Source organism: Lampetra planeri, chromosome 63 (genome assembly GCF_965212315.1).
Source record: "Lampetra planeri chromosome 63, kcLamPlan1.2.h2, whole genome shotgun sequence".
Classification (NCBI taxonomy): Eukaryota; Metazoa; Chordata; class Hyperoartia; order Petromyzontiformes; family Petromyzontidae; genus Lampetra; species Lampetra planeri.
The window spans coordinates 1,175,125-1,201,355 of NC_136169.1; the positions used below are offsets into that span (position 1 = coordinate 1,175,125).

At 55.1% G+C, this 26,231-nt stretch overlaps 2 protein-coding genes across 3 annotated transcripts in view; both read right to left on the reverse strand.

Moving 5' to 3' along the window:
* HEATR3 (HEAT repeat containing 3) overlaps positions 1-12,262 on the reverse strand; it is a 35,519-nt gene extending 23,257 nt beyond the window's left edge. The window contains exons 1-5 of the mRNA XM_078619553.1: positions 11,704-12,262; positions 7,067-7,239; positions 4,883-4,970; positions 4,460-4,584; positions 1,684-1,793 (exon numbers count right to left, since the gene is read on the reverse strand). Of these exons, the coding sequence (XP_078475679.1) occupies positions 1,684-1,793; positions 4,460-4,584; positions 4,883-4,970; positions 7,067-7,239; positions 11,704-11,841 (634 nt within the window). The 5' untranslated portion in view covers positions 11,842-12,262. The remainder of the gene's footprint in view (positions 1-1,683; positions 1,794-4,459; positions 4,585-4,882; positions 4,971-7,066; positions 7,240-11,703) is intronic.
* A 3,748-nt stretch (positions 12,263-16,010) lies between these two features.
* CNEP1R1 (CTD nuclear envelope phosphatase 1 regulatory subunit 1) lies at positions 16,011-22,241 on the reverse strand. Of its 2 annotated transcripts, none has more exons than XM_078619596.1 (6): positions 22,158-22,241; positions 19,918-19,989; positions 17,694-17,767; positions 17,410-17,519; positions 16,982-17,036; positions 16,011-16,828 (listed from the first exon to the last, which is right to left on the reverse strand). In XM_078619596.1, the coding sequence occupies exons 1-6, from the start codon at positions 22,180-22,182 to the stop codon at positions 16,787-16,789; spliced, it is 378 nt and encodes a 125-aa protein (XP_078475722.1). In that variant the 5' UTR covers positions 22,183-22,241; the 3' UTR covers positions 16,011-16,786. The 2 variants fall into 2 exon arrangements, with proteins under 2 accessions (XP_078475722.1, XP_078475721.1); XM_078619595.1 differs by having other exon boundaries at positions 17,410-17,561.
* Positions 22,242-26,231: the final 3,990 nt, after the last annotated feature.

Here is a 26,231-nt window from a genome sequence, read left to right on the forward strand (position 1 = left end):
ACTCATTCACCCAGCCAGCCACTCACCCACCCAGCCACTCACCCACCCAGCCACTCACCTAGCCAGCCACTCACCCACCCAGCCACTCACCCACCCAGCCACTCACTCACCCACCCAGCCACTCACCCAGACACTCACCCACCCTGCCACTCACCCACCCACCCAGCCACTCACCCACCCAGCCACTCACCCAGACACTCACCCACCCTGCCACTCACCCACCCACCCAGCCACTCACCCACCCAGCCAATCACTCACCCACCCAGCCACTCACCCACCCAGCCACTCACCCACCCAGCCAGCCACTCACCCACCCAGCCAGCCACTCACCCACCCAGCCAGCCACTCACCCACCCACTCACCCACCCAGCCACTCACTCACCCACCCACCCAGCCACTCACTCACCCACCCAGCCACTCACTCACCCACCCAGCCACTCACCCAGCCAGCCACTCACCCATCCAGCCACTCACTCATCCATCCACTCACCCATCCAGCCACTCACTCATCCATCCACCCACCACCAACCCACCCACCCACCAACCAAACCAACCCAACCACTCACACACCCACCAACTTAGCCAACCACCACACCAGCCACACAGCCACCCGTGTATATTTGGCGCAGTGTGAAGTTATACGCTCCGCGGTTTGCAGCCGAAGCGCTAATGGTGCCAATACATGGTGCCATCCCCACCACATGGAAATGTGTGTGTGGGTGTGTACGTGTGTGTGTGTACGTGTGTGTACGTATGTGTGTGTACGTGTGTGTGTATGTGTGTGTGTGTGTACGTGTGTGTGTACGTATGTGCGTGTGAATGCAATAGTGGAGCGATTAGCGAGTTCGATTCCCGCTCAGGGCCAACAACACCTGCGATGAATATCTGAACCAATCCTGGGCCTCCCCTAGGTCGACTCAGCTTCAAATGAGTACCTGGTGCGATGTGTAAACATCGCCACTAGGGAGGCAAAGGCGCTTGGACGTGGTTGCTGGTCACCCCCCCCCCCCCCTTCGTGTGCCGTTCCAGCCTTCAATAGGTGCTACACGCTAACAACACATGCCCAAACAGCCTGTCAAAGGCAATACGGGGGATCTGTGTGTTTGTAGTGTGTGTCAGTCGACCCGTGGCACCTGGGTCTGCCCTGTGACCTCCTGCCAGCAGGCGTTCGACACTTCACGTGGCCTCAAGGTGCACATGGCCTGGCACAAGCGTCGTGGTGACGTCACCGCCACTTAGTGGCGAATGGCGGTTGTTGTTGTTGTGTGCGTGTGTGTGTGTGCGCGCGTGTGTGTGTGTATGTGTGTGTGTATGTGTATGCGTGTGTGTGTGCGTGCGTGCGCGTGTGTGCGTGTGTGTATGTGTGTCTAGTGTGTGCGTGTGCGTGCGTGCGCGTGTGTGCGTGTGTGTATGTGTGTCTAGTGTGTGCGTGTGCGTGCGTGTGTGTATGTGTGTGTATGTGTGTCTAGTGTGTGTCTAGTGTGTGCGTGTGTGCGTGTGTGTGCGTGTGTATGTGTGTGTGTGCGTGTGTGTGCGTGTGTGTGTGTGTATGTGTGTTTGTATGTGTGTGTGTGTGCGTGTGTGTATGTGTGTGTGCGCGTGTGTGTGCGTGTGTGTATGTGTGTGTGTGTATGTGTGTGTATGTGTGTCTAGTGTGTGCGTGTGTGTGCGTGAAGGCTGCACCTGCAGCGATGGCGAGGGACAGGTGCTGCTGGTGCCATCTCACAAACTGCAGCAGCGGCGGCAGCAGCGCCTCCTTGTTGAACACGGAGACGGCACGAGCACTGCTCTCACTGCACACAGCGCACGCACCGTGGACACACGCACACACGTCGTACACACACATGGTGTACATACACACACATGGTGTACACACACACACACGGTGTACACACACACACACACACGGTGTACACACACACACACACACGGTGTACACACACACACACACACGGTGTACACACACACTGCACGCATCGAGGACACACGCACACACGTCGTACACACACACGGTGTACACACACACACATGGTGTACACACACACTGTACGCACCGAGGACACACGCACACACGTCGTACACACACACACTGCTCGCACCGTGTACACACACACACACGTCGTACACACTGCTCGCACCGTGTACACACACACGATGTACACACAGTCTACACACACATCGTACACACACACTGCACACACGGTGTACACACACACACGGTGTACACACAGTCTACACACACATCGTACACACACACTGCACACACGGTGTACACACACGGTGTACACACACATGGTGTACACAGTCTACACACACATCGTACACACACTGCACACACGGTGTACACACACACACGGTGTACACACACACACGGTGTACACATGGTGTACACACACACGTCGTACACACACACACACATCGTACACACACACTGCAAGCACTGTGTGCGCACACACGTGATCTACACACAGTCTATACACACAGTCTATACACACACATCGTACACACACAGTGTACACATGGTACAGACTGTGCACAGTATAGAAACACAGTGTGTATACAGACATAATACATGTGCTGTACAGTGTACACACAAATCACTCGCACACCACACACACACACACAAGATGTGCACATGGCACACACACGCACACACCATGAATACACAACACACACACCCCACACAGCTTGTAGACACCACACACACCACGTACACACTACACGCACCACACCCTCACCACACACACCACACCATCACCACACACACCACACCCTAACCACACCCTCACCACACACACCACACCATCACCACACGCACCAGACCCTCACCACAAACACCACACCCTCACCATACCCTCACCACACACACCGCACCCTCACCGCCCGCACCACACCCCCACCGCATGCACCACACCCTCACCGCACCAACCACACCCCCTCGCCACACACTCCCCGGGCCCTCGCCACACACCCTCACCACACACCCTCACCACACCCTCACCACACCCTCACCACACCCTCACCACACCCTCACCACACCCTCACCACACACGCCCCGGGCCCTCACCACACACACCACACCCTCACCACACCCTCACCACAACCTCACCACACCCTCACCACACACGCCCCGGGCCCTCACCACACACACCACACCCTCACCACACACACCACACCCTCACCACACCCTCACCACACCCTCACCACAACCTCACCACACCCTCACCACACACGCCCCGGGCCCTCGCCACACACACCACACCCTCACCACACACACCACACCCTCACCACACACACCACACCCTCACCACACCCTCACCACACACGCCCCGGGCCCTCACCACACACACCACACCCTCACCACACACACCACACCCTCACCACACACACCACACCCTCACCACACCCTCACCACAACCTCACCACACCCTCACCACACACGCCCCGGGCCCTCACCACACACACCACACCCTCACCACACACACCACACCCTCACCACACACACCACACCCTCACCACACCCTCACCACACACGCCCCGGGCCCTCACCACACACACCACACCCTCACCACACACACCACACCCTCACCACACACACCACACCCTCACCACACCCTCACCACACACGCCCCGGGCCCTCACCACACACACCACACCCTCACCACACACACCACACCCTCACCACACACACCACACCCTCACCACACCCTCACCACACACGCCCCGGGCCCTCACCACACACACCACACCCTCACCACACACACCACACCCTCACCACACACACCACACCCTCACCACACCCTCACCACACACGCCCCGGGCCCTCACCACACACACCACACCCTCACCACACACACCACACCCTCACCACACACACCACACCCTCACCACACCCTCACCACACACGCCCCGGGCCCTCACCACACACACCACACCCTCACCACACACACCACACCCTCACCACACACACCACACCCTCACCACACCCTCACCACACACGCCCCGGGCCCTCACCACACACACCACACCCTCACCACACACACCACACCCTCACCACACACACCACACCCTCACCACACCCTCACCACACACGCCCCGGGCCCTCACCACACACACCACACCCTCACCACACACACCACACCCTCACCACACCCTCACCACACACGCCCCGGGCCCTCACCACACACACCACACCCTCACCACACACACCACACCCTCACCACACACACCACACCCTCACCACACCCTCACCACACACGCCCCGGGCCCTCACCACACACACCACACCCTCACCACACACACCACACCCTCACCACACACACCACACCCTCACCACACCCTCACCACACACGCCCCGGGCCCTCACCACACACACCACACCCTCACCACACACACCACACCCTCACCACACACACCACACCCTCAACACACCCTCACCACACACGCCCCGGGCCCTCACCACAGGTTGAGCAGGAGGTGGACGGCCTCCACGGCGACGTCTCCGGGCAGACCGGCGCCGCCGCCGCCACCGCCGCCCCTCCCCTTGGGCTGCGCGTCCCCGGCAGAGTCCAGGAAGGCGGCGCACTGCGCGCCGGCGGGGAACCAAAAACACCGGAGGTGATCACCGCAGGTCGACAACGCACCGGCAGAGGTCGTATTACCGGAGGTCGCGGCAGTGGCACGGATGTGGCACGCGCTGCGCTTGCAGCTACACGGGGGTCACGGCAGAGACACGGGGGTCACGGCAGGGTCACGGGGGTCACGGTAGAGACACGGGGGTCGCGGCAGAGACACGGGGGTCACGGCAGGGTCACGGCAGGGTCACAGCAGGGTCACACGCAGCACTGGCTGGGGAGCGGAGGGGGGTGCCGCGGGTCCTTGCCTCTCTGAGCAGCGCGACGAGTGGCGTCATGATGTCGCTGGCGACCATGTCCTCGCAAGCGTCCGGCCCGCCCGCCACGCTCATGTTCCTGCTCGCGGCAGGCAACGGCAGAGAGAGGGTCACATTAGCGGCGGTCGGCATCGTGGTGGAGGAATCGTGATGGAGGCATAGCCCCCTCTACGGCCAGGCTAATGCCCACTCGTCGGTCGGTGCCGGGTTCCGCCTTGCAGCACGTAGGGGCACAGCTGGGATATCCCTACCACAACGATGACGATGATGAAGACGATGATGGTGACGATGATTGTGACGATGATGAAGACGATGATGGTGACGATGATTGTGACGATGATGGCGACGATGATGGTGACGATGATGAAGACGATGATGGTGACGATGATGGTGACGATGATTGTGACAATGATGAAGACAATGATTGTGACGATGATGGTGACGATGATGGCGACGATGATGGCGACGATGATGGCGACGATGATGGCGACGATGATGGCGACGATGATGGCGACGATGATGGCGACGATGATGGCGACGATGATGGCGACGATGATGGCGACGATGATGGCGACGATGATGGCGACGATGATGGCGACGATGATGGTGACGATGATTGTGACGATGATGGTGACGATGATTGTGACGATGATGGTGACGATGATGGCGACGATGATTGTGACGATGATGGCGACGATGATGGCGACGATGATGGCGACGATGATGGCGACGATGATGGCGACGATGATTGTGACGATGATGGCGACGATGATTGTGACGATGATGAAGACGATGATGGTGATGATGATGAAGACGATGATGGCGACGATGATGGCGACGATGATTGTGACGATGATGGCGACAATGATGGCGACGATGATGGCGACGATGATTGTGACGATGATGAAGACGATGATGGTGATGATGATGAAGACGATGATGAAGACGATGATGAAGACGATGATGGCGACAATGATGGCGACGATGATGAAGACGATGATGAAGACGATGATGGCGACAATGATGGCGACGATGATTGTGACGATGATGAAGACGATGATGGTGACGATGATGGCGACGATGATGGCGACGATGATGGCGACGATGATGGTGACGATGATGGCGACGATGATGGCGACGATGATGGCGACGATGATGGCGACGATGATTGTGACGATGATGGTGACGATGATGGCGACGATGATGGCGACGATGATTGTGACGATGATTGTGACGATGATGAAGACGATGATGGCGACGATGATGGCGACGATGATTGTGACGATGATGGCGACGATGATGGCGACGATGATGGCGACGATGATGGCGACGATGATGGCGACGATGATGGCGACGATGATGGCGACGATGATGGTGACGATGATGAAGACGATGATGAAGACGATGATAGCGACGATGATGGCGACGATGATGGCGACGATGATGGCGACGATGATGTTGACGATGATGGCGACGATGATGGCGACGATCATGGTGACGATGGTGACGACGATGATGGCGACGATGATGGTGACGATGATGAAGACGATGATGGCGACGATGATGGCGACGATGATGGCGACGATGATGGCGACGATGATGGCGACGATGATGGCGACGATGATGGTGACGATGATGGTGACGATGATGTTGACGATGATGGCGACGATGATGAAGACGATGATGGCGACGATAATGGCGACGATGATGGTGACGATGATGTTGACGATGATGTTGACGATGATGTTGACGATGATGGCGACGATGATGGCGACGATGATGGTGACGATGGTGACGACGATGATGGCGACGATGATGAAGACGATGATGGCGACGATAATGTTGACGATGATGGTGACGATGATGGTGACGATGATGGTGACGATGATGTTGACGATGATGGCGACGATGATGGTGACGATGATGGCGACGATGATGGTGACGATGGTGACGATGATGATAACGATGATGGCGACGATGATGAAGACGATGATGGCGACGATAATGGTGACGATGATGGCGACGATGATGTTGACGATGATGGCGACGATGATGGCGACGATGATGGTGACGATGATGGTGACGATGATGGTGACGATGATGGCGACGATGATGTTCGTATTGGGGTAGCGTCACCGCCGCCGCTGCAACCACCACCACCACCGCCGCCATCACCTGAGAGCTCCGGCCGCCGTCTCGCGCACGGAGGCCGCGGGGTCGAGCAGCAGCGGCCCCAGGAGGCGAACGGCGCCGCGGCCGAGCAGGGCGGGCACCGTGCGGGCGCCCAGGGCCAGGCGGGAGAGGCTGGCGCATGCGCACTCACGCGCGTCCGCAGAGCCCGACTGCAGCTGTGCAAAGACAAAGATGACGCGCGTAGCGTGTTTAACCGTCAACTCCGCGAGGGGGTGGGTTGGCCGGCACCACGCCCGGCCGCCTTTGTCTCCCCAGTGGCGATGTTTGCGGTTGGCACCAGGTTCTCATTTTAGGCCGAGTCGACATAGCGGAGGCCCGTGACCCGTTCAGATATAATCGTCACTGGTGTTGGCCGTGAGCGGGAATCGAACTCGGGTCGCCGGGTTTTAAGCGCAGCGCACTAACCGCAGCTGTGCGCACACACGCACACACACGCATACACTCACACGCACACACACGCACACTCACACAATCACACGCATACACTCACGCACACACACTCACACACTCACACGCATACACTCACGCACGCGGGGAGGGGGGGCACGGGGTGAGGGTGAGGATCAAGCGAGTAGGGGGCAGGGTAAAGTAGTGTATAGGGGTAAACAACATGGCACAATGTCTGGGGACAGTCTGCGTTAAAGGCTATCGTGGCTGTAGGATCTGGTTTGGAGATGAGGTTAAAGATGAGGGTCTGACTATACACACCTCCACCATGCCCCACTCACACCTCCACCGTGCCCCACTCGCACCTCCACCGTACCCCACACACACCTCCACCGTACCCCACTCACACCTCCACCGTGCCCCACGCGTACCTCCACCGTGCCCCACACACACCTCCACCGTGCCCCACGCGCACCTCCACCGTGCCCCACACACACCTCCACCGTGCCCCACACACACCTCCACCGTGCCCCACACACACCTCCACCGTGCCCCACGCGCACCTCCACCGTGCCCCACACACACCTCCACCGTGCCCCACACACACCTCCACCGTGCCCCACTCACACCTCCACCGTGCCCCACACACACCTCCACCGTGCCCCACTCACACCTCCACCGTGCCCCACGCGCACCTCCACCGTGCCCCACTCGCACCTCCACCGTACCCCACACACACCTCCACCGTACCCCACTCACACCTCCACCGTGCCCCACGCGTACCTCCACCGTGCCCCACACACACCTCCACCGTGCCCCACGCGCACCTCCACCGTGCCCCACTCGCACCTCCACCGTGCCCCACTCACACCTCCACCGTGCCCCACACACACCTCCACCGTGCCCCACGCGCACCTCCACCGTGCCCCACACACACCTCCGTGCCCCACGCACACCTCCACCGTGCCCCACACACACCTCCACCGTACCCCACACACACCTCCACCGTGCCCCACACACACCTCCACCGTGCCCCACACACACCTCCGTGCCCCACTCACACCTCCACCGTGCCCCACACACACCTCCACCGTACCCCACTCACACCTCCACCGTACCCCACACACACCTCCACCGTGCCCCACACACACCTCCACCGTGCCCCACACACACCTCCACCGTACCCCACTCACACCTCCACCGTGCCCCACACACACCTCCACCGTGCCCCACGCACACCTCCACCGTGCCCCACTCACACCTCCACCGTACCCCACACACACCTCCACCGTGCCCCACACACACCTCCACCGTGCCCCACACACACCTCCACCGTGCCCCACACACACCTCCACCGTACCCCACTCACACCTCCACCGTGCCCCACACACACCTCCACCGTGCCCCACACACACCTCCACCGTGCCCCACACACACCTCCACCGTGCCCCACACACACCTCCACCGTACCCCACTCGCACCTCCACCGTGCCCCACACACACCTCCACCGTGCCCCACACACACCTCCACCGTACCCCACACACACCTCCACCGTGCCCCACACACACCTCCACCGTGCCCCATGCGTACCTCCACCGTGCCCCACACACACCTCCACCGTGCCCCACTCACACCTCCACCGTGCCCCACGCGCACCTCCACCGTGCCCCACTCGCACCTCCACCGTACCCCACACACACCTCCACCGTACCCCACTCACACCTCCACCGTGCCCCACACACACCTCCACCGTACCCCACTCACACCTCCACCGTGCCCCACACACACCTCCACCGTACCCCACTCACACCTCCACCGTACCCCACTCACACCTCCACCGTGCCCCACACACACCTCCACCGTGCCCCACGCGCACCTCCACCGTGCCCCACACACACCTCCACCGTGCCCCACTCACACCTCCACCGTGCCCCACTCGCACCTCCACCGTGCCCCACTCACACCTCCACCGTGCCCCACACACACCTCCACCGTGCCCCACGCGCACCTCCACCGTGCCCCACTCGCACCTCCACCGTGCCCCACACACACCTCCACCGTGCCCCACGCACACCTCCACCGTGCCCCACGCGCACCTCCACCGTGCCCCACTCGCACCTCCACCGTGCCCCACTCGCACCTCCACCGTGCCCCACACACACCTCCACCGTGCCCCACGCGCACCTCCACCGTGCCCCACGCACACCTCCGTGCCCCACGCACACCTCCACCGTGCCCCACTCACACCTCCACCGTACCCCACTCACACCTCCACCGTACCCCACACACACCTCCACCGTGCCCCACACACACCTCCACCGTGCCCCACTCACACCTCCACCGTGCCCCACACACACCTCCACCGTACCCCACTCACACCTCCACCGTACCCCACACACACCTCCACCGTGCCCCACACACACCTCCACCGTGCCCCACACACACCTCCACCGTACCCCACTCACACCTCCACCGTGCCCCACACACACCTCCACCGTGCCCCACGCACACCTCCACCGTGCCCCACTCACACCTCCACCGTACCCCACACACACCTCCACCGTGCCCCACACACACCTCCACCGTGCCCCACACACACCTCCACCGTGCCCCACACACACCTCCACCGTACCCCACTCACACCTCCACCGTGCCCCACACACACCTCCACCGTGCCCCACGCACACCTCCACCGTGCCCCACACACACCTCCACCGTGCCCCACACACACCTCCACCGTGCCCCACACACACCTCCACCGTACCCCACTCACACCTCCACCGTGCCCCACACACACCTCCACCGTGCCCCACACACACCTCCACCGTACCCCACACACACCTCCACCGTGCCCCACACACACCTCCACCGTGCCCCACACACACCTCCACCGTACCCCACACACACCTCCACCGTGCCCCACACACACCTCCGTGCCCCACGCGTACCTCCACCGTGCCCCACACACACCTCCACCGTGCCCCACACACACCTCCGTGCCCCACGCGTACCTCCACCGTGCCCCACACACACCTCCACCGTGCCCCACACACACCTCCACCGTACCCCACACACACCTCCACCGTGCCCCACACACACCTCCACCGTGCCCCACACACACCTCCACCGTGCCCCACACACACCTCCGTGCCCCACGCGTACCTCCACCGTACCCCACACACACCTCCGTGCCCCACGCACACCTCCACCGTGCCCCACACACACCTCCACCGTGCCCCACACACACCTCCACCGTACCCCACACACACCTCCACCGTGCCCCACACACACCTCCGTGCCCCACGCGTACCTCCACCGTGCCCCACACACACCTCCACCGTGCCCCACGCACACCTCCACCGTGCCCCACACACACCTCCACCGTACCCCACTCACACCTCCACCGTGCCCCACGCACACCTCCACCGTGCCCCACTCGCACCTCCACCGTACCCCACGCACACCTCCACCGTGCCCCACACGCACCTCCACCGTACCCCACTCACACCTCCACCGTGCCCCACACACACCTCCACCGTGCCCCACTCGCACCTCCACCGTACCCCACGCACACCTCCACCGTGCCCCACACACACCTCCACCGTACCCCACCCACACCTCCACCGTGCCCCACGCACACCTCCACCGTGCCCCACTCGCACCTCCACCGTACCCCACGCACACCTCCACCGTGCCCCACACACACCTCCACCGTGCCCCACTCGCACCTCCACCGTACCCCACGCACACCTCCACCGTGCCCCACTCGCACCTCCACCGTACCCCACGCACACCTCCACCGTGCCCCACTCGCACCTCCACCGTACCCCACGCACACCTCCACCGTGCCCCACACACACCTCCACCGTGCCCCACACGCACCTCCACCGTACCCCACTCGCACCTCCACCGTGCCCCACGCACACCTCCACCGTGCCCCACTCACACCTCCACCGTGCCCCACTCGCACCTCCACCGTACCCCACGCACTCCACCGTACCCCACGCACACCTCCACCGTACCCCACGCACACCTCCACCGTACCCCACTCACACCTCCACCGTGCCCCACTCGCACCTCCACCGTACCCCACGCACTCCACCGTACCCCACGCACACCTCCACCGTACCCCACGCACACCTCCACCGTACCCCACGCACACCTCCACCGTGCCCCACTCGCACCTCCACCGTGCCCCCCTCACACCTCCACCCCGCGCCGCCGGCCTCACCGTCTCCAGCAGAGTCTCGACTGGGCAGTTTTCCTCCTCGCACTCCTCCTCCGCCTCGGGCTCCGCGCTCAGCCCCGCGGGGCCGCAGAGAGGGTGGTGAGGCCGCCTGAAGCGACGCGGCTGCCGGCTCTTGCCCATGGCGAGCAGCAAGAGGCGGGCCACAACACACGCAGCTGCACGACTTGCAGGCGCTCTCAGCCACAGACAGGGGCAGCTACACCCCACAACACGTTACACGCACAGCCGAGCGGCAGATTAACAAGCAGTCGCATCCACGGTCACAACAAGCACAGTCAGCCACGGCTACAACCACAACAACCACCACAACAACCACCACCACAGCCTCGGCTAAAGTGAGGGAACCCGAAACCCGTGGCACGGTGCACGTGGGGGCGGCCATGTGCAGCGCGTGGGTGGAGAATCGATAACGATTCCGCGAATCGATTCCCGCGCGCCACTGCAAATGCGACACGCGCGTCGCTGTTAAAAATAAAAACCGAGCGAGCACTGCAACGGGGCTTTTAGTTTCACGGATTATCGCACGCGGCGCGGTTATGTCGCCCGCCGCTGTGCTCGGGGGTGATTCAGAACGAGCCGACGGAATCGATTCCTCTCACTCCGCTCTGCGAAAGTTGCCGGAAAATCGAATCGGTGGGGGTTAAAGGGCGGCAGCCATCTTACGTAGGGACATCCGATCTGAGCGACGGCGAGTTTCGAGTTAAAAGTTCGAACTTTCCTGACGAAGCTCACAGAAGTTTGAGCGAAACGTCGTCCTTAACGTTGATGTAAACAACAATGTTGTTCCCCTTTTGGCGGTGTTTCTCTGGTCTGGCACTTGGTGAGACTAGGCCACAAAGAAGGCTGCTACTGTCCTCTGGTGTAGGCCAATTTAGTTTCAAAGCCAACGCGTAACATTGTTATCAGAGCGTGTTTGTTAGCATGTTCACCATTAGGTACTGTGTGTGGTTAATACAGACACGATTCCTTGCAAAAGGTATCTTTTTGGTGTTTGAACATCTTTAACACAACTTTTTTTCTTTCCGAGAAAGCATAAAAACCCCATTATTATTTTTCAGAAATGAATATGCGAGTGCGAAAAACTAACAAAAAAACACATGTTCGGGGTGAATTAAAGTGAAACCAACCTGTACAGTACAATACTGTACCACCGTCGTCTTCCCTTACCAATATGGCCGCCTTAGGCGCTCGTCTGCACCACGTGACGGGGGCAGGGGGCGCGCCACGTGGCCTAGCTCCGAGCCCCCACCCCTCCACCCCCCACCAGAAATCCCAATCATGGGGTGGGGGGTCCCTTAATGCGAGCTCCCGATATGCATATACCCATCAACCCCTTATCAGTGTCCTACCTTATTACAGACCAACTCAGACCTTGCTGGTCACGCCGTGCCTATTAGAAATATCAACGTTCATCCTACAAAGTGCCATCACAAGAGAGAGAAACACAAACAAATAGACAGTTGTTTTTTTCTTCTTGGCTCTTTCGGTAAAGTCACGTAGAAGGGAAGTAAAACAATAATAAAACATAATAAAATAATTATCACGACGTTTCGGCCACAACGCAAGCAGCCGTCCTCAGCGTTGTGGCCGAAACGTCGTGAGAATAATTTTATTGTTTTATTTTTATTATTTTATTACTTCCCTTCTACGTGACTTTACCGAAAGAACCAAGAAGATGAATCCCTGCAGTCACGAAAAGCTTTAAATCGAAAAAGACAATTGTTTTTTTGCCCGTCTTGTTAGCAGCTGTTACGCCGTATGGACCTGAAAACTCAAGTTCCCTGTACAAAAATAAGTGGTTGGTGCACCGTATATGAGTTGACACGGTGTCCGATGCAGGAACCCCCGTTGGCTCACACGGGGCTGTGGTATCCCCGGTGATTGAGAGTAGAGAGATTCTCGTGTGAGTGTTCTAAGTGTAGGGCTGGAAGTGCACGTGGATTAGAGAAGGGACACAGACATGCACGGGTTGTTCCACTAGGGGGCGTTGCACCAAGCAGATGGAGATGATAAATTATGATTTTAAAACTTTCGTGACTGCAGGGATTCATATTCTTGGTTCTTTCGGTAAAGTCACGTAGAAGGAAAATAATAAAAATAAAACTATATAATTCTCACGACGTTTCGATTTGAAAAAAGTGGCATTTTTTTCTTAAGGTTTCTTTGCTGTGGTTTCACACCTAATGATGATTGCTTGTGTTGCAATCGAAACGTCGTGAGAATTTAATTGTTTCATTTTTATTATTTTCCTTCTACTGACTTTACCGAAAGAACCAACAATATGAGAAATTATATTCATGGTTATTTCGGTAAAGTCATGTAAATAGAAAATAATAAAATTTAATCAATCGTAAAAGCAAAAAAACCCACGTTTTTCGATCGCAACACAAGCAGTCTTCGTCAAGCGGATGAAGACCATAATGAGAAATTATGTTTCTAATAAAAAAAATATGTTTCAATATTCTATGGGTCTTTCGCTAAAGCCGCGTAGATAGAAATTTTTAAAAAGATATCACGACGTTTCGATCTCAACACAAGCAATTGTCTTCACCTGTGTTGAGATCAAAACATCGTGATATCTGTATTATTTTTCTATCACGTGGCTTTAGCGAAAGACCCATAGAATACGTATTCCTGCAGTCACGAAAGCTTTAAGTCAAAATTATGTTTCCAATAAAAAAAAATACTCTTCTATAAATTGTTTTGTTGTGCTTCAAACAATTAAAATATCATGATGGCTTTCAACGTGAATTGCCTGATGAAGATAACATTTTAAGTTGTTCATATTCGGAACCGCTACTTGCAAATCCGCGGTCTTGATTTCTCAGTGCGGCTGTGAAGGCGTCCTCCGAGTGAGAGATTCCCCTTCTTTGCGTTGCGATTAGCAGCCACGCATTGGAGCCACATCGTTTGAGGACCCATTCAGGGCGGTGAAAAAGTCGCCCGTGGCTGTCACGAGGGACGATGTCACGATGTGTGGTGGCACCGTGCAAATACAGCAGCAGCTCTCGGCTTTTGGCAGTGTCAAAGAGGGTTGTGTAGTGTGGACTTGAGGGTCATGGGGACAGCATTTGAGTGCTTTGTTGTTTTGTTTCGTATTGTTTGTAAATGCCTACCGTTGGTAGATAAGACAGTGATGTCACTTTCGCGAGAATGCCAATAACATTGTTGTTTTTCTTCATGAGAACACCATCTTTTCAGAGGTCACTCACAGACCCACCTCGTGGAGATGTCACGTGCCACCACTCGACACAGATCAAATTGGAGCCCGCGATGTGTATTTTGGAGTTTGTGTGTCTCTCTCTCATCATCATCACGGTGGCTAGATGTTAACTACCTCGCCTGGTATACAGGAGGTCGTGGGCTCGCTCCCGACCCTGACGCCTGCTGCTGTGTATTTGGAGTTTGCGTGTCTCTCTCATCATCACGGTGGCTAGATGTTAACTACCTCGCCTGGTGTGCAGGAGGTCGTGGGCTCGCTCCCGACCCTGACGCCTGCTGTTGCTGTGTATTTGGAGTGTGCGTGTCTCTCTCTCCCCCCGTGGTCAGCGTGGATTTTTCTCCGGGCCATCCGGTTTCCCCCCCCTCCACATTGAGGATCAACATCACGCCTTTAAGAATATTTGGCTGCTATAAACTTCCACGCATGCCACTTCGTTGCGCTATCAATTTTGGCCAGGCCCGCTTCTGAAAAAGAGCTACATAGCTGAGTGGGCCTTATCCGGTAAAATGCAGAAATGGAGCAAAAATATGGCGGCAGAGTTTGCTTGTGCCAAAGTGCGACCTAAAGTCGGACCACTCAGGCAAAAAGAAAACGTTACACCATGTGTAATTGGATCACAATCCAGTGCATTCATGAAAAATACTGGTGCATTCATGAAAATGCAAAGGAGAGTTGAGGTCAGGGATAGGGTTCACGAGTGCTTCGCGACTCTCCTGTTCAGAGAGCGGCAGAGTTTCAACACACATCAGAAGAACGCTGATAAATGTTGATGAACCAGGGTGGAGAACGAGAGTCAGGTCGAGAGGTGGATGGGATGCGCCGTGATGTGGACAGTGGAGTTGATGTGAAAATGATGGCCCAGGACAGAAGTGCAGAAAGGGTGACCAGGACGTAAAACCTGCAAGAGTGGTGTAGAGAAGTAGTGTTTGACGCTGGAGATAGCCACGCACGCCTGTGTGTACGATGAACTTCTATATCCAACCGTACTAATCGGACGTGCGGACACCTGTGGCGCAGCGTGACAGTAAACAGTTCAGCCAGAACCACGCATCAAAAACCACAAACACAAGTTTTAAAGGCTTTTAATAAACGTAATGTACACAAACTAAAACAATTACTGCAACCGATTAAGGAATAATCTGTTAAAAGCATGGCTGTGTTTGTAGCGATGGCAGCGGAGGCGAGGGTGGCGACGGGAACGTACACGGCGTGCACGTCGCATGCCGCGCGTGACCCCGCGCGTGACCCCGCGCGTGACCCCGCGCGTGACCCCGCGCGTGACCCCGCACGTGACCCCGCGCTCACCCTCGCGGCGCGAGTGCCGGCAAAGGGCATCGCCACCGCCCCCCCCCCCCACACCCGCGCCACACGCTGCGCCGCGACGGGACAGCGTTGCCCACGCGATGCGCTACGAATAGCGACACAGCATCCCCCCCCGCTCCCCACTCCACAGGACGGCTCTCATCAAGTCCCAGGTGTGCGGCTGGGAGGGCCGGCTCTTAAATTCACTTTTCCTTTTTTTTACGATAATTTTTGGATGCAAAAACGTAGCTCCTGCCTGCGTCGCACCAACGGGGCTCATCGCCCGTCGTGAATTTGGCACAGACGTCATCGACGTCACCGACGACCAAGCGGTGCGGCTAAGCGCAAGTCCTCTGCCCGGCTTTCCTCGGGGCTTGGCAGGCGGGTTTGGCGGATGGTCGAGAAACGGGCCGCTCCCGGCGACACGGAGCGGTGGAAGCCGCTGCCACGGCGACGTTCTCCGAGCTGCCGAGTGCGGGGGGCCGACGGCGTGCCGGCAAGGTCGCTCGCCCCCCCCCCCCTCCCAGCGTCTCGCCGTCCTCACTGCGCCTGCGGTCGTGGCTTCAGGATCAGTTTCCCCGTCTGTGGCCAACACAACAGGTGGCAAAAATCGATCGCACGGTCAACGTGCCCTGGTGCGAACTCTCCCATCACGGCGGCAGGGCGCATCGTGGATAAACGGCGAAAGGATTCGGCAGGTTCCCGGAAGGTGCGTGCGGAGCGCGCTGTACGTACGTCGTCACAGGACATGTTGTACTCCGCCAGCACGGTCCTACATCGCTCCGCTATTCTGCGGCAACACGTTAAAGAAAGGCAATGGACAACCACGTGCTCGACTGCATCACACATTCGTCATGCTGAACAATGCCATCGCTTAACCCATTGCCCCAGCCACGGTCAAGGAAGTGTCGGGGAATAACAGAGAACGCAGCAGTGTGCGAGCGTCGACAGCTCGCCGGCAAAAATAAAAAGCGTATCGTACACATACCCTCATTTGCATAGCTGCACAGGTCTTACGATTCGACACAAGCTGATCCATCGTGACGCAACAACGTCGTAATTGAACACGACCCGGCTGAGCTCAATTCGACAAAGAGACGAGAGCACGCTGCACGAAGCGTCTCCGCGAGCTGGGGGTGGGGGGGGGGGGTCGGGGAGGATACATGGAGGGTGCCACGACGCGCTTGTGGATGCCGGCGAGGAAGAGGCCGATGAGGACGATGCAGCTGACTGTGAAGAACGAGTGGTTCCACAGCGACACGAGGAACGCCACCTGGAGTGCAGACTCTGGCTTGTGACCATGCAGGAGACCAAGCTGCAAAATCACAACTTTGTCGTCAAGTTAAACGGCCACCCACAGTACGCAGCGCGGCATCGGCCAGGCCGCAAAATCAGCCGAATTCGATTCAACGGTGCCGCGTGGACGCCTGCCCGAGATGCGCAGCACCTGTTGCGTCTCGGGGTCCGTGATCCAGTTCCACGCGCCAGTGGCGGTGCACACAGACACCACGATGAGCACCACTGTGGGGCAACACAGACACAACGCAGCGTGGGTTCACAAGGCACCTCAAGGTAACGGCATCTCTCGTCCACTGCACGGAATCGTGGGACATGCACATTCTGCGATTCGCAGAAATTGGAGATATCTACAGTATATTGTCATGTGTACTCCAAGAGAATATGGTGCACTACAACAGGAAATAAGATGCAGCTGTCATTTTCAAAACTCCTCTCACAATCCTGTACCCCAAGCACTGAAAGCAATGTCGCTTGTTGAATGATAAAATGACAAAGATATGTATTATAATTGTTTTTTACCCTTCTATCTGGCAACAAAACTGACAGATGACGCCTTTTGGCGTCATCTGGTCCAACCCATGTGAGACTAGGCTCTAAGGAAAGCTGTCTCGAGTGTGGACCAATCAACTTCAAGGACAGTTCACATCATCAGAGTTATGTCTTTTGTTTGTATTATGACTGCAGGTATTGCGGTCTATGCAAACATGACTCCTTGTAAAAAGGTGTCAGTTTTGTTGCCAGATAGAAGGGTAAAAAAACAATTATCATATTTTTACTGGCAAATGAGGTTCCCATAGTAAAGATATGTATTGTTAGGTGTTTTTTAATATCCTCTGGGATTTTTATAATATCGGCTAAAGAATTTGAGCAAATTTAAATGACCCATATCAGTGTTCTACAATCATTACTCACACCTCTTCAGTGCGCTATCCATTCTGAACTTCTACTGCTGTTTCAACTCAAGTCAATGTTAATTTGTTACATGGATAATCCCGTCTAGCCAGTTACCCAGCTAGTTTCGGTGGCAACAGCAGCCACGAACAACAGTTACTGCTGGGGTGGAGGCGAGCCCATTCAGCATCCAGCCAGCAAACTCGAGGCACAGATTATTTGTAATAATAATAATATGCTAGAATGAGTATACAATACATTATTTTAAAACCTCGATTTAAAGCTTTCGTGACTGCAGGGATTCATCGTCTTGGTTCTTTCGGTAAAGTCACGTAGAAGGGAAGTAATGCAATAATAAAAATAAAACATAATAAAATAATTCTCACGACGTTTCGGCCACAACGCAAGCAGCCGTCCTCAGGTGAAGAATGCCACTGTGGTGTTTCATTCTTCACCTGAGGACGGCTGCTTGCGTTGTGGCCGAAACGTCGTGAGAATTATTTTATTTTTATTATTTTATTACTTCCCTTCTACGTGACTTTACCGAAAGAACCAAGAAGATTTTAAAACCTGTGACATCAAAGACTGCATAGCAACGAGACAAGCCTAGGCAGGGGTGAAGTGGAAGGTCATGACCCTTCACTTGAGTAGGGACAGGGACCCAACAGCACGGATGGCTCAGGGGACGGGGGAGTTCCAGACTACGAGGGCAGCAGAGGAGTGTCCTCTCATTCGGCAGAAGTTGACCGAGGGTTTCGGCAAAAAGCTTTGCTTGCTGGAGCGGAGTGCGTGGAGCGGAGGGGAGCAGAGCGAGCTGAGAGGAGACAGGAAGAAGAGTGCGTGGAGGGCAGTCGAGTGAGATGAGAGAGGAGAGACAGGGGAGCACGTGGAAGGGAGCAGAGAAACAACAAGTGGTAGGAGAGTACGTGGAGGGGAGTCGAGTGAGATGAGTATGGAGAGGTAGGGGAGTGCATGGAGGGTGGTAGAGCGAGACGAAGTATCGGAGAATTAAGCGAGGCAGTCTACGGAGGATATTCATATTCTTAGGTTTTTTCGGTAAATTCACGTAGGTAAAAAATTAAATTAATAAAAAATCAAAAAATCACGACGTTTCGGAGGCAACACAAGCTTCCGTCTTCAGGTGGAACCGTCACAGCACGATAGCTGTATCACTGTGACGGTTCCACCTGAAGACGGAAGCTTGTGTTGCCTCCGAAACGTCGTGATTTTCATTTTTATTTTACTTTTATTCATTTAAATTTTTTACCTACGCGACTTTACCGAAAAAACCTAAGAATATGAATCCTTGCAGTCACGAAAGCTTCAAATCTAGAATCTACGGAGGATCTTCACGATGGTGAACTTTGGATCTTAATATTGGGAATCACAGCGGCGCTAGGCCACGTCCAGTAGCATCGCAGTGCCGCGGGACCCGTGCCACAGCAGGCCCGTTGCGCGTGTCGCGACTGTGCGCGACTCACTCCGCCACCGCCCCGTCGCCGGCTGTAAGCACGAGATGATCTCCGTCAGCCGCCTCTCAAAGGCTTTCAAATCTGGACGGGACAGCGAGAGACGAGACGATTTCTCACACGAGGCGATCGGCCACTCGCACACGCAACATCACGGTGGGGGGGGGGGGCGGCAGATTCTTACCTCCACCCAGATGCAGGAGACGCTGGCTAACCGAAAAGCCAGTCTCCTTGACATAAACAGGTGATACAATCAACCCATTGAGAGGCATGAAACATAATTTCCTGTTTTGGGTACGGTGGCAAAATGTTACGGGGGGGGGGGGGGGAACGTCAAAGTTGAGGTCTGCTCGCCACAAGAGGGCGTCAGGAGACTTGGTGTGGTTGTGTTTGATCTTCCTGCGCGGTTGTCTCTATAGGCTGGGGGATGTCTTGAATGTTTCACGAATCGAGGAAGGTGTCCACGCGTGGTTGATGTTGTGATGGGGTTGATGTTCTGATGGGGTTGATGTTCTGATGGGGTTGATGTTGTGATGGGGTTGATGTTGTGATGGGGTTGATGTTGTGATGGGGTTGATGTTCTGATGGGGTTGATGTTGTGATGGGGTTGATGTTGTGATGGGGTTGATGTTGTGATGGGGTTGATGTTCTGATGGGGTTGATGTTGTGATGGGGTTGATGTTGTGATGGGGTTGATGTTCTGATGGGGTTGATGTTCTGATGGGGTTGATGTTCTGATGGGGTTGATGTTCTGATGGGGTTGATGTTCTGATGGGGTTGATGTTGTGATGGGGTTGATGTTCTGATGGGGTTGATGTTCTGATGGGGTTGATGTTGTGATGGGGTTGATGTTGTGATGGGGTTGATGTTGTGATGGGGTTGATGTTCTGATGGGGTTGATGTTCTGATGGGGTTGATGTTGTGATGGGGTTGATGTTGTGATGGGGTTGATGTTCTGATGGGGTTGATGTTCTGATGGGGTTGATGGTCACACACCCGGTCAGTGTCTCCTTTGAGACGAGAGCCAGAAGGGTTGCGATGTTTGGGCCTCTTGACGAGGTGTTTTATTCTGCATATATCCGCGTTCTCTCCGGCGTCTTCTCTATTGATCGTGCCCTAACTAAACAAAGGCAAAGACCCCCCCCACCACCCGTGTAGCCTGTAACAGCCTGTTGGGGCAAGTGCTGTTTGCGAGCACCTATGGAAGTTTTTCAGTTTTTTGGTATAGCCCTGTGAGCCATTCGGCTCTTGAATCTGGTGGAACCGCAACAAAAACATGAACAAGAAAACATCTTAAAGCAGAGGTGTGGACTCGAGTCATGTGACTTGGACTCGAGTCAGACTCGAGTCATGAATTTGATGACTTGCGACTCGACTTGGACTTGCATAACAATGACTTTGTCCCACCTCTGTCTTAAAGTGACTATGTGACTATGGGCAAACAGAAAAATCCAGGAAAAAACTGCAAAATCTTCCAGAAAAAGCACCGTACACCAAGACTAAAAAATCCCAGTGGGATGCAAGTCAAACAACAACCACAAGACAACTTAGATTAAAGCCATCATTCTAACTCCGGTGTTGGACGTGAGCCGCGGCTGGTGGTAGCCCAGCGCCCTAAACACGACACCACCTCAGGGCCAACACCGGTGGCGATGATCCGGGACTCCCCTAGGTCGACTCAGTCTCAAATGAGTACCTGGTGCGGTGTTGTAGTCAACATCGCCACACTGCTACTGCCACACAGACCTCCCCCACCACCCCATCAAAGGCCGGCACGGCACACGAGCAGGGTAGGGGGTGTCCAACACCACCCCCGTCCGCCTTTGTCTCCCTAGTGGCGATGTTTACACATCGCACCAAAGAAAAACAAAGAAACCGTGTAGCCTGTCACAGGCTGTAGGGGCAAGTGCTGTTAGCGAGCACCTATGAAGGCCGGCACGGCACACGAGTGGGGGTGGGTAGCCAGCACCACGATGTTTACAACACACCGCCACCGGCTACTCACTTGAGGCCGAGTCGATCTAGGGGAGGCCCAAGTACCGGTTAAGAAAATCGTCACCGGGTGCTGTTGGTTCGTGAACTGGAATCGAACCCGGGTTGGTCAGGTTCGTAGCGTAGCGCTAGCCCCGCTACACCACCGCTCCACACACACACACAGACCCACGCCCGGGAAGACAAAGGCGCTCGGGAAGACAAAGGGGCTCAGGAAGACAAAGGGGCTCAGGAAGACAAAGGCGTTCGTGTCCACTCACCCTCGGCTTGCTCCAGGGAGTTCATCGCCGCCGCCACCGCCGTCGTCTCCCGAGGTCGCGTGGGGGGGTGGGGGCTCCCGGGGGGTGACGTCACTCGCGTGCGCGACACGCCCTCGCGGCGGCCATCTTACCTGGGGGGGGGGGGTGGCGCGCGCTGTGGGGACGTCACGCGAAACGATTGCCGCCATTCGCCACTACTAAGTGGCGGTGACGTCACAACGGTGTCTGTGCCAGGCCGGATGTACTTTGAGGCCACGTGGAGTGTCAAGTTCAAGTTTCATGTATTAGGTGTAGCCCTGTGAGCCATTCGGCTCTTGAATCGGGTGCAACCGCAACAAGCAAAAAACATGAACAAAAAAACATCTTAAAGTGAATATGTGACTTAGTGCAAACAGAAAATCCAAGAAAAGACAGCAAAATATTGCAGAAAAACACCGTACACCGTACACCAACACTGTGTGCAAAAATCCCAGTGGGATGCAAGTCAAACAACCAACAACAACCACAAGACAACTTAGATTTAGGCCATCAGTCTAACTGTACTACAACAAACAAACATGTCGAATGCTCGCTGGAAGGAGGTCACGGGACAGAGCCAGGTGACACGGGTTGACTGACTGAGATGACTGGGAGATGTACCACCTGTACAACCCCCCCCCTACCAATATCCGCCATTCGCCACGTAGTGACGGTGACGTCACAACGGCGTCTGTGCCAGGCTAGGTGCACTTTGAGGCCACGTGGAGTGTCGAAGGCTCGCTGGAAGGAGGTCACGCGACAGAGCTAGGTGACACGGGTTGGCTGACTGAGATGACTGGGAGATGATCCACTGTGTCAACTGGCTCAATTTTAGCCACTCGTTGTTGTGAGCGTCGCTCCTCTGCCCTCCGTTGTTGCTGGAGGGCGACTGCCTCCAACTGCGTAGCAGCAGCGTCCTTCACGAGCCTTGTCCTTCACAGAGGACGATCTTGACACCGTCGGCAAGTCCACTCAGCTCCACATCCTCCCGTACCGCATCACCATACCACGTCACGTGACAACAATCAGTATAGACAGTCCCCGGGTTGCGGAAGGGCCCGACTTACGGAAATCCGACCTTACGGAAATACTCCCATAAGTCATGTTACAAAAAAATTCGATACGTGAACATTTTGCATTAGTTACGTTGGCGCATGTAGTACAGCGCTGTGAGATTGCAGATGAATACCGTGGAGTTTCACCCGGATTAAGGTAAATGGAATTTATCTTGATTTTGGGCGAAAATGATTCAGTTTCCGACATGCGGAAAATTCGGGTTACGGATCGTTTCGGGAACCTAACCCTTCCGTAACTCGGGGACTGTCTGTAGTCAGTCCTCTATTTACATCGACTTAAAACGCGAACTCTCGCTTGCAATCTTGATTTGATCTTGATTAGAAGCTTTCTGCAGGAATCCATACTCTTTGGTTCTTTCGGTAAAGTCACGTAGTTAAAATTTTTTTAAATTTTAATTTATCTCGCTTGCAAATTGATCCGCGGCAACGATTTTGTTCAGCTGCGCGATCCTCCGCAAGATGTTGATGAGTGGTTGTTGTATTCTTAGGTTTTTTTTGGGTAAAGTCACATAGTGGTTGTTGTTTGACTTGGATCCCACTGGGATTTTTGCACACAGCGTTGGTGTACGGTGCTTTTTCTGCAATATTTTGCTGTCTTTTCTTGGATTTTCTGTTTGCACATAGTCACTTTAATATTCACTTTAAGATGTTTTCTTGTTCATGTTTTTTGTTTGTTGCGGTTGCACCCGATTCAAGAGCCGAATGGCTCACAGGGCTATACCTAATAAATGAACTTGAACTTGAGTCAGACTCGTGCTGGGAGTGAATGTTCGTGTGTGTGTGTGGGAGGGGGGGCATTTAAATACAGTCGACTACTGTGTTCCGACTTACGAACCGTTCCACTTACGAACGGGTCTCGGGAACGAATTGCGTTCTTAAGTCAACGACTGCCCTATGTATTTATACTGAAGGAGGAAATCCGTTCCAACAACAAACATTACAAACAACACGATATGTGTGTAAAGTCAACACGTTCGTCAAGAACCACCGCACGTGACCTCAACTATATCCTGTAAACGTATTGGACGACCAGTGCTGGATTATCCTCGTAGCAAAAGTGGCTACAAATGTAGCTACGGGCCCCGCACTTTCAAGGGCCCCGCGCTAAATGCTTTGAAGCTATCAACTCCGGTTCAGTGATTCTGCACTTGCTTTATTACTATAGTACTATACCGTCTTCGGCTTTTATGGACGACTGGGTGTTTAAGGTTAGCAATTTGTCGTATTATTTGGCTGTATAGCAAATGAAAAAATAGAATTACTATGCGAGTTAAAAAGTTTGCGTTTTAATATTTACGTTTTTTTTTATTTAGGGCCCCTTTAACACATTCCTGCGGAGGGAGCTGGTAGGAACGTTGGGTTGCTCAGTCAATGGCCCGGGTCAACGGCGGCGTGGTGTATTCCGCAAATATGCCCGACTGTGAGGGCGGGCACAAGCCGGCGTGAGTAGGTTAAACGTTGAGTTTTATAAGGGCACCACGGGGTGACCAGCCCCTCCCCACCCAGCCCCACCCCTTCCACCACCCACCCAGCCCCACCCAGCCCCTCCCCACCCTCCCCTCCCCACCCAGCCCCTCCCCACCCAGCCCCACCCTCCCCACCCAGCCCCTCCCTGCACGACGGACACAATAATCCCCTGTGGGCTGGTGTAACCAGGAGGTTCCTACCAGTATATGCTACAGGCCCTGCACTAGCTTAATCTGGCACTGTGGACGACGTTTCGGGCAATGCCTCCTATTTCAGAGCACCTCGATCCACGCACCAATACCGTGCCGTTCTCCTTACCCAAGATGGCCGCGTCGCGACTCGGCTGTCGCTTAATGCTGGGGGGGGGGGGGTAATTTTATTGATTAGTTTCAAAATGATTAATCGGTTAATATTATACGTTAATGGGGATTTTTCCCACGATTTATGCAAACAACGCGTGAGTTGTCAACCGATCTATAATAGAGGTTTTTTGGGTTAGACCGCGTAAATATATAAATGTGTCGTTAAAACCCGCCACCACCCGACACAGCCAACTCGTAAGGGTTGTCACGTAAACAGAATTTGTCAATTCGTCACTAGTACAGCACTATAGTGTAGTGGTATAGTAGTGTATAGTGTAGTGTATAGTAGTGTATAGTGTAGTGTATAGTAGTGTATAGTGTAGTGTATTGTGAAGTGTATAGTGTAGTGTATAGTATAGTAGTGTATAGTATAGTAGTGTAGTGTATAGTAGTGTAGTGTATAGTGTAATGTATCGTAGTGTAGTGTATAGTGTAGTGTATAGTAATGTAGTGTATAGTAGTGTAGTGTATAGTGTAATGTATCGTAGTGTAGTGTATAGTGTATAGTAATGTAGTGTATAGTAGTGTAGTGTATAGTGTAGTGTATAGTAGTGTAGTGTATAGTGAAGTGTATAGTAGTGTAGTGTATAGTAGTGTAGTGTATAGTAATGTAGTGTATAGTGTAGTATACTAGTACAGCACACTGGTGTGGTGGAGAGCCAAGCCACAACATTTACAATCCGAGCACGACGTTTCACCAGTAATTACAACCAGCTTCATCAGGCGACAGCCAGATTTGTGTTGGCTGTGTCGGGTGGTGGCGGGTTTTAACAACACAATTATATATTTACGCGATCTAACCCAAAAAAACTCTTATTATGGAGTAACTAAAATTGGTCCGTTCTTCACATGACAAGCCTTATTAATTAACTATCAGGTGGTCGCGGGTTTGACGACACGTTTATATTTACGCGATCTAAACCAACAACAACTTTCTGGACTCCTGAACCATATTGCCACGCCAAAGAACAGACCTCCACTGACCACGACAAAACGCCCAGAACCAAGGCCGTCTTGAGCATGTATCCGTAGCTGCCACCAATTATAATAAAAACTCTCCCCCCATTGTACCCGCCTTCACGCAGCATCCGAAGGCTCTCACCGTTTTTAGTATTTCACCTGTTCAGGATCTCGCCCCATTCAGACTCCCG